This window comes from Hemibagrus wyckioides, linkage group LG26 (genome assembly GCF_019097595.1).
Source record: "Hemibagrus wyckioides isolate EC202008001 linkage group LG26, SWU_Hwy_1.0, whole genome shotgun sequence".
Taxonomy (NCBI): domain Eukaryota; kingdom Metazoa; phylum Chordata; class Actinopteri; order Siluriformes; family Bagridae; genus Hemibagrus; species Hemibagrus wyckioides.
Window position 1 is genome coordinate 17,324,067 of NC_080735.1, and position 9,549 is coordinate 17,333,615.

At 40.5% G+C, this 9,549-nt stretch overlaps 1 protein-coding gene across 2 annotated transcripts; it reads left to right on the plus strand.

Moving 5' to 3' along the window:
- The first annotated feature begins 423 nt into the window (after positions 1-423).
- On the plus strand, positions 424-8,556 carry prokr1a (prokineticin receptor 1a). Of its 2 annotated transcripts, XM_058380029.1 has the most exons (3): positions 424-481; positions 2,669-3,203; positions 6,602-8,556. In XM_058380029.1, exons 2-3 carry the CDS (start codon positions 2,758-2,760, stop codon positions 7,317-7,319), a joined length of 1,164 nt encoding a protein of 387 aa, XP_058236012.1. In that variant the 5' UTR covers positions 424-481; positions 2,669-2,757; the 3' UTR covers positions 7,320-8,556. The 2 variants fall into 2 exon arrangements, with proteins under 2 accessions (XP_058236012.1, XP_058236011.1); XM_058380028.1 differs by lacking the exon at positions 424-481 and having other exon boundaries at positions 2,563-3,203.
- Positions 8,557-9,549: the final 993 nt, after the last annotated feature.

Sequence of the window (9,549 nt, forward strand, 5' to 3'; positions counted from 1 at the left end):
CGTGATATTGTCTTATCTGTCCCTCCCTCCCTCCATTTATCCATCCATCATGATTTGGTCTTATCTGTCCATCCATCCATCCATCCATCCATCCATCCATCTATCCATCCATGCATGCATGCATCCATGATTTATTATTATCCATCCATCCATCCATCCATCCATCCATATACTGTCTACCTGACCATGAATCAATCAATCAATCAATCTATCTATCTATCTATCTATCTATCTATCTATCTATCTATCTATCTATCTATCGAATACTGAATTAGTCTCATCCATCCATCTTATACTCGTCTGTATAAGTATAATCAGTGATTAGTTATAAACGTTGCACTCTCCGCGCTCCTGTGTGTGTGTGTGTGTGTGTGTGTGCCAGTAGATGGTCAGTTCTTCACTCAGAGGGAGACACAGCTGTACTTTAGATGAAGTGCTGCAGCTGTTCCGGAGAACAAGAACACTGCGGATGCCCGCGGCGGTAAGATGATGGATATAAACCTTTATTTCTGAACAAACGACATGTTTAACGCGTCGTTAACGTCTTCTCCTTTCCGTGATTTTGCCGAATAAACTAACTAACTAAATAAATAAATAAAAATTGTTTATTTTGTTGGATCCGAGAACAAGATCGCGTTTTCTGCGCAAATTAATGATTCCGCACAGCTGGAATTACAGATGTTGGCAGAAGTTGTTGTGTAGAATTTCTGTTTGTTTTTTTAGTCACAAGAGAAATGTTTTTGTTTTCTTTCTTCACGATGCGGAGTCATTTATTTAAAGGCTTTAAATAGCGGTGTGTGTGTGTGTGTGTGTGTGTGTGTGAGCGCCTTATATTAATATCTCACGCCTTTAGTTTTAGTTCGAAAATAAAAATAAAATTAAAAACAATTTTCCGATCACAATCAGTGTAAAACTATAACAATCCAATATCCAGATACTTACTGCTAACATTTCATCTCCCAAAACCTGAATAATTAAAGAATTAATTAATAAGTTCAGCCTCTCCCATGAATATGCATTATGCAAATGATACCCTCATTTGCATATATTTGCATACAGACTACTGCTTCTCTATAACTGGTCAATTTATTTACAGTGAAATGCGATGCTGGGATTAATTTTATTTCCCTTCGGGCTGTAAACAGTGTGCTGCAAAACACAACCATTAATTATATCTGCAATAACTTTGATAGAAAAATCATTCTAGGAGAGATTTAATTACAAAAAAACAAACAAGCCAAAACATTAGTTTTAAAATGTTAACATCTTTATCCCTTTCTTTCCATGGCTCATAAAGTTAAATTAAGAGCAACTAAATTTAATAACAAGAATAAAAATAAACAACTACCTGTTTATAATTTAAACATGAAAAAATTATTTTTTTTTAATTATATTTTTTTAATGATTTTTTATTAAGACAGAAACATCAGAGCCGGATCAATACACAATAATATAAAATATATGAAACAATATATTGTTAGTATGAAAGAGTGACCATGGAAAAGACAAAGAGCCAGACGGCCCAGCAAAAGAAAAAAAAAATATGGGGGAAAAAGAGAAGAAAATAAATTGGAAAAAAATAAAGTCAGGACTAAGATCTCGATTGTAGAATTAATTTTTAAATAATTATTTCTTCTGGTAATAGAGTTGCTTCATTGTTGAGACCGGCCATGCTGTATGGTTTAGAGGCAGTGTCACTGAGGAAGAGACAGGAGTCAGAGCTGGATGTTGAGGTTCTCTTTGGGAGGGACACGGTTGGACAGGATTAGGAACGAGTCCATCAGAGGGACAGCTCATGTTGGACGTTTGGGGGACAAAGTTAGGGTGGACAGATTAAGATGGTTTGGACATGTCCAGAGGAGGGAGAGGGAGTATATTGGTAGGAGAATGTTGGACATGGAGCTGCCAGGCAGGAGGCAAAGAGGAAGGCCAAAGAGGAGGTATATGGATGGAATAAATGAGGATATGAAGCTAGTGGGTGTTGAGGATGCAGAAGTTAGGGATAGGTGGAGAGAGATGATTCACTGTGGAGACCCCTGAAGAAGAAGAAGAAGAAGAAGAAGAAGAAGAAGAAGAAGAATAGTGTTGCTCCATATTAGAGTACACTTATAAACCAACGGTCTAAATAATGTTTACTGCTGTAGTAGTGACTGAATGCTAACAATTCTATTACACAGTGATTTAAATTGAATATTAAAAAATAATAAAACCAGAATGAATTTTTTGTTCTTTTTGACCCCGAGTTCAATTTTAAAAAGGATTTAAAAAATTGTCAAATCTGACCGAATGACCCAACTCAACATTATAACAGAGATGATTTTAAATAAATAAATAAATAAATAAAAAAGCTCTTAGGAACTGAACAAATAATTGGAGTATAACTTATAAGTTTTTGTAACATAAAATAACAATTACTCTCCTAACCCTTTCTGATCGACTGGCACAAAAATTGACCTTATTTAAAGTTAGTGGTTAATAAACATGACAGAAGCCATGGACCGAGCCCAGAACGCTGAGGTCAGCTTATCTGATTCTGCACAAACAAATCTGGTTCCAAGCTCAGATTAGAAATCTAATAGGAGTGACTAACAGGTCGGAGTGTGTGTAGTGTGTAGTGTGTAGTGAACCGTACAGACTTCAGTGATCTTCTTTCTTCTGTGTTTTTCAGACAGTTATGCACAGCTAGGGAACAAAGAGAAGGAAGAGAGTAAAGCAGCCCATGTCCCTTGATCAACGAAGCAGACTAAAGGAGAACCGATGGGCGAAAGAAACTCCACAACATGGACTCAGGGTCAGAGCCCTCAGGACCCGCTCATGGCCAGCTATGACTTTACGCTGGATTACGACATTCCCGTGGACCAGATTCCGGACACGACTCAGGGAAGAGCCTTTTTCGTCTCCACCATCATCATCGCCATGGTCCTGGTCTGCATCATGCTCGTCTGCGGCATCGGGAACTGCCTCTTCATCGTCACGTTAGTGCGCTACAAAAAGCTGCGCAACATCACCAACCTGCTCATCGGAAACTTGGCGGTGTCGGACTTCCTGGTGGCGGTGGTCTGCTGCCCCTTCCTGGTGGATTACTATGTGGTTAAGCAGCTCTCCTGGGACCATGGGATTTTCCTGTGCATTTCCATCAACTACCTGAGGACGGTGTCTCTCTATGTGTCCACCAATGCACTGCTGGCCATCGCTGTGGACAGGTCAGTGTTCATCTATTACTGTTTTGTACTATATTTCCTCTCACAGAGCTGATCTCAGGTGCTTGGGTTCTCTTCCTTGGTTCTGTCACTGTCTACCCTACTGTGTTCGCCTGTTCTGTATTAAGCCTTTAAGCCTGATTTACTCTTAATCACTGCGCTGTCCTGATTTCTGAAATATGTATTCTCCTAATTTAACCTCTTCTGTCCAGGTTTTAACCCACGCTATGGACTCTATAGATGGAAGATATTTGGATTTGGCCAAATAAAACCAAACATTGTATCCTGCCTTCAATAACCACATGTAACGATAATAATCAGTAACCAGAATTCACAGTATTTCTGATGAAACTTCATAAACACTAAGCACTTCTTCATCCAGCTTCATGCTGGAGATTCACCCAGGAGTTCCTAAATATTCCCGAGATCCACATTGCTTTCCTTTAATTTCTAAATTAAACATTAATCTAAATAAAAACATTTGAGTTTAAATCCAAGACCTAGGAGAATGCTCCTCTAGACCCTGGAGCAAGGCTCTGAACCTTGAACTGCTCAGTAATGTGTTTGGATTATAAACACTCAGTCGTGTAAATGTTGTCAGAAAGTATTTCAGAAATCTTTTGTAAACTGCTAAGAAGATTTTACACCATTTAGGTCCATGATGCTTAACACTTTTTTACTAGTACACTAGTGTTCCATCACACTGGTGGGATAGAAATGGACTTATGAGATGTTTTTCAATCAGAATAAAGTAATGAATGATGTTCAGGCTGTGAGTCTGATCTAAAACAAGTCTGTCGTCTTTCGGTGTGTTTTAGACGTGTGTTTTTCCCTCTGTTGGAGAACCTTACATAGAATTTTACTGGTTGAAGATGAAATCTGAGCTGCTTTTTAGATGAACAAGCACTTGGAGAACATCTCAGAGAGCAGAAATGGGTTTAAGATCAACATTTACTTTGAAGATACAAACATTTCTGTGGACAAAACGAACCCTATTTTGTTGTTTTGGAACTTTTCCATGAATATATCGCCTCTAGTAGGTTAGATAAAAAACAGAAATACTTATAAAACACTACAAATTCTTAAAGCTCCGAGTGTCTGCTGTCATGTGAGCTTCATATTAACCTCCACTATGGAGTGAGACGTGATAAAGACACTCTAACATCAACATGGACACAACAAAAAACAGAGGAAACTCCAAAAACGTAGAGGAAAAAATAATGTGGTTTAAATATTGAGTGTAATATTTGAGTATTTGTTCATGAAATAAATCTACACTCAGGTAGGTGTCCCTTGGTGCAAAACCCCTCTCATTTGTTCAAATTTCTCTTCTGTAGTTCAGGGAGTCATTGTTATTGTTGTTGTTTTTGCGGTTGCTCCCTGTTCAGGGTCGCCACAGCGGATCATCCAATCTGCATATCTTCGATTTGGCCGGATGCCCTTCCTGATGCAACCTTCTCATTTTTTATTCGTTAACCCCTCAGTGGCGGGGTCAATTCAGGTCACGGCTGCGAGAGGACGGGATCCTGCCGCTGGATCATCAGGGAACTTCTGTAGCTCAGGAAATACGAAATATAAAATGCACAAGAAAAACGAAACAGTTGGGTCGCGGGGGCAGCAGTCTAAGCAGGGATGCCCAGACTTCCCTCTCTCTAGACACTTCCTCCAACTCTTCCGGGGGGATTCCGAGGCGTTCCCAGGTCAGCCGAGAGACATAGTCCCTCCAAGGTGTCCTGGGTCTTCCCCGGGGTCTCTTCCCGGTGGGGCACGCCTGGAACACCTCCCCAGGGAGACGTCCAGGAGGCATCCGAAACAGATGCCCGAGCCACCTCAACCGGCCCCTCTCGATGTAGAGGAGCAGCGGCTCTACTCCGAGCTCCTCCTGGGTGACAGAGCTCCTTACCCTATCTCTAATGGAGCACCCCACTACCCTACGGAGGAAACTCATTTCAAAACGATGACTTTGTAGAGTCCAGACACTATAAAATTCCAAGTTTTAGCTTCTGACATGTTTCTTAAAACAGATGATGTTCTAGTAAGGAGAAGGAAATCTAGAAATCTAGACATCCTTGTTGCCTTTTTTTTCAGTCTGTTTTGTGTTACACTTATTCCATATCCATATGCTTATTTTTCTTATTAGTTTCCGTGTCTGGTTTTCACCTTTGTCAGCCTGGTTTGGATAACGATTATGACTCGTGTCCTCCTCAGGCTTGATGCCTGTTATGGATAAAGATCCTGTTTGGAGAAGACTTCACATTCTCCCAGATTGCTCTTATTATTTAATAATAAATAAGAGTCCATTGTAGAATTATAGCAATATGTTGACTCAAAGCAGGAATTTTTGTCCCCTGTGTGGTGACTCGATCTCGTCCGTCTCTAGGGGACGTGTATGTGTCTTATGACACGCTGACATATCTCAAAAACTGGATTAAAGTGAAGGAGAACGCCGTCCGTTCCCTGCTGAATGGATCTGAGGGAAGATAGTACAGCCAAGTGTGTTCAGATTTAAGGAACTGTATAAACGCTGATTTTATTTCATTTTTCACTCTCTTCATAATTCTCATCGCTGAAATCAGTTCAAAGTTGAGCCGCAGAGGAATATTGACATTTTGGCCATATCGAGTATAAGGGACATGGTGTCCAGAGGAGCAAAGTACAGCCCGTTTGTTTCACGGGTGAGACGTTAATTAATAACCGCTGACATACAGGACTGCATGTGAACGGAGGGACTGAGTAAGGTTCCTAAATGTCAAACAGGTTCCAACTTCATTCATCACTAAAACCCAGAACCAGTTTTCGGCTGGCTTGTGAAGTGTTGTAAAGCTCGTCTGCATGTTGGACTTTTCGTCCGGTTTATTGGTTAATCATTGCTTTATACTTTTACCTCATAGTCCACTTTATCTGGTTGACTGACTGGATTTGTTTCTATGGACAAACCAACAAGAAGTTAGATAGCATCATCAGTCTGAACAATATGGACAAAAACAATGCAAGAAACTCGTGCAAGAGAAGGTTATACCTGATAACTTTGTGTAGAGTATTCCTCTCTCTCTCTCTCTCTAGTTTGTAGACTCACTACTGATAAACTCATACCATCACTACAAACTACAATGGCATGGTCACTCTGGTGATTAGGGATGGATCCAGTATCTAAATAACATCTAAATGGTTCTATGATGGTCCCTTTGCAATGCATAAGGGCAACAGGTTTACCTGATAAACAGCAGAAGTGCAGCTTTGTGTTATATATTTTTGTTGTGTCTCTCTGACTTAGTGTGAATATTACTGCCTGTTTTCATAAAAGCCTTTGCAGATGAGATTAGATGGTCCATCTGGTGTAATATGGAAGACTAAAAGAGATTTCATTTCATTGTGTGTGTGTTTGTGTGTGTGTTTCCTAGATACATGGCCATCGTGCATCCTCTCAAGCCCAGAATGAAGTACCATACCGCCTACTGGCTCATATTCGGAGTCTGGATCTTGCCGATCCTCATCTCGGTGCCCTCTGCATACTTCGCCACGGAGCACGAGTACCCTCAAGGGGCTGTAGCCCATGGCAGCAAGATCTTCTGTGCCCAGATCTGGTCAGCAGACCAGCAGCTTCTTTACCGCTCTTACTTTGTGTTCATTCTGGTGGTGGAGTTTGTAGGGCCTGTGGCAGTCATGGCGTCATGCTACGCTCGGATCTCACGTGAACTCTGGTTCAAGAATGTTCCAGGGTTTCCGACCGAGCAGCTGGAGCGGCGTTTGCGTCGGAGGCGACGGACTGTCGTGGCTCTGATCGCTGTCCTCGTGGCTTACGTGCTTTGCTGGGCGCCGTATTACGGCTTTGCACTTCTGAGGGATTTCTACCCGTCGGTGATCACACGAGAGCGCAATTCACTGGTCGCTTTCTACATCATCGAATGCATCGCCATGAGCAACGGGGTCATCAACACGCTGTGCTTCGTCAGTGTGAGGAACAACGCTGCTAAGTGTCTCAAGAAGGCCACGTGTTCGCAGTGGCACGTCGTGTCGAGGAACGCCACCATCACCGCCGTGAAGGTGGTGGTCGAGGGCGATATGAGGACTTCTTCACTCAAAGTGACAGAGGATGTGGAATGTACACGAATAAGATGAAGAGATAAAAGATCTAAAGGAGGAGGAGGATGATGAGGAAGAGGAGGATGAGGACAGCGTTCCTGGTGTAGCCAAGTCTTTTATATTAGCAAGAGAGAATTCACAAAAGGTCACTCAGATTCCTTCAGATCTCCAGATAATATCAAAATATAATCAAAATATAATCAAAAATAATATTATAAGTCTACACTCTCAGAAAAAAGGGTTCCTCAAAGGTTCTTTGGATAGTTCATGGAAGTATCTCTGGTAGAGGAAGACCTTGTTGTAGGTTCGAATGCTTTAGATGGATTGGTCGATTGAACGTTCTCTTCTCAGCTCCTCCTCAAGCTTTCTTAGTATCTTAAAGGGTTTCTGTTAGTGCAGGATTCCAGTGTAGGGTTCACTGTTAGAACATTTTTCCAGAGAGAAACGCTGAAGATTCAATATATCTGATACCAACATATTAGTTCTCCTCAGCTCCATCCATCAGTGGAAAGGAAAACTTAACCCCATACAGAACACTGATGCGGTCTATACAGAGGACAATATTTGGGATGAAACTGACCCACAAGTCGCACCAGCAGTGGAATTAAGCGTGATCCAGAAGCTATCATCATCATCATCATCATCATCTTGGAGGACTTTGTCCAAGAAGGAGATCAAATTCACTCGCTGCACAAATGCAACCTCAGACATACCTCAGAAATCACTCATCTCCAGGATTTCTCTGTTTCTACTATAATTTAACTAGGTCATATTTGCATATCGGGGCTCTGCTTTACCCCCTGCACATCCAACTAAATCTCACAGTGCATTTTTCCGAAGCGTGGCTAATGGAGAAAAACTGACGAGCATGTTTTACACATTCTGTTCCACTAATTTCATCTCCAAATCCTTTTTGCTTGTTGAGTGACCGTGGATGTTAATCATTAGTGAAGCGGGATTTATGCTATTATTGTTAACTATTAGCTTGCCTTCCACGTTCCTTTCTCTTTTCTCATTATCCTGTAGCTCTTCCTCTTCTCGCTCATGACAAATAATGCAACCTGAAGATCTCAAGTATCTGTTTAGATTTTATTGAATGATTATTTGTTTGTATTTTGGTGGATTTCTGAGAGGGAAGGGTTCATGTTCATTTTTCATATACAGAATATTTGTATTTAAATATTTAATGAAGCGCCAGCGAGAACAAATAATTCACGTGTATTAAAAAAGTAATGGGGTCATACGCATACATATAAGGTAAGTGTCCTGAAATAAATAAATAAATAAATAAATACACAATGTTCTTTAATATAATTTGCTGCTGTTTTAGTACTAAAAGTACTTCTTAAATGGAAATATTGTCCTGCAGTTCAGACTGAGAATTTATAGTACTTTATTATTATTTCGCCTACGTAGCCGTCTACATGTCTGGCATACGCTCTGGTGTGATTTTTGATTTCTTTCATTCTTTTTATGAGCAGTTTTCAGTCCATAAAACGAAACATTTCTTTCCGAATATGAAGAAACACAAATCTTCTAAAGGCAAAGCAATATTGCAGAAGGTAAAGCTGGACACCGTGAGCCAGAAGTGAGGATTGTATCACTTCTGAACGTCAATCTTTAAGCTCAGTGTTTAGTATTTTGGCAGAAACACACTGGAAACTAGTTACCCAATGTTATGCTAGATGTATGTTTCCAGGCATTAATTTTTCCCCCGCAATATTTGCGGGTACAAATAGATTTTTTTTCTTTCTTACCAAAACAGAAAGCAAGACATTTGCTGTAACTTCTAACTAGTTAAAGTTGCATTATTAGCACCAAGGAGATACGAATGTTAGAAAACTACGCTGATATGCCTTGCAGCCTGTATTTAGGACTGAATGCTAACAATAATGTCTTTCTCTCTCTCACACACACATAAAATAGTTCCTGAGAAAAATTGGTCGAAAGGGGAAAGGACATGAGACATGATTAAAGTGCCTGGCTGTTTCTGAGAGAGGTCACTTTGGCTTTGTTAGACTTTTGCTGGATTGGAATGACCTCAGAAACAGGAAGTTTGACTTCGGAGAACATTATTTACAAGCTAGCCAGCTAATTGGAATTAGAGTCAGTGATTATTATGTCGGTGTAATAAGCCAATATGTACTGATGTTGATTGATTTACAGCTAGCAATTGTGTGACGTACACTGATCAGGCATAACTTTGCCTAATATTGTGTTGGTGCTGCCAAAACAGCCCTGACCCGTCCTGCACTGTGTATTCTGA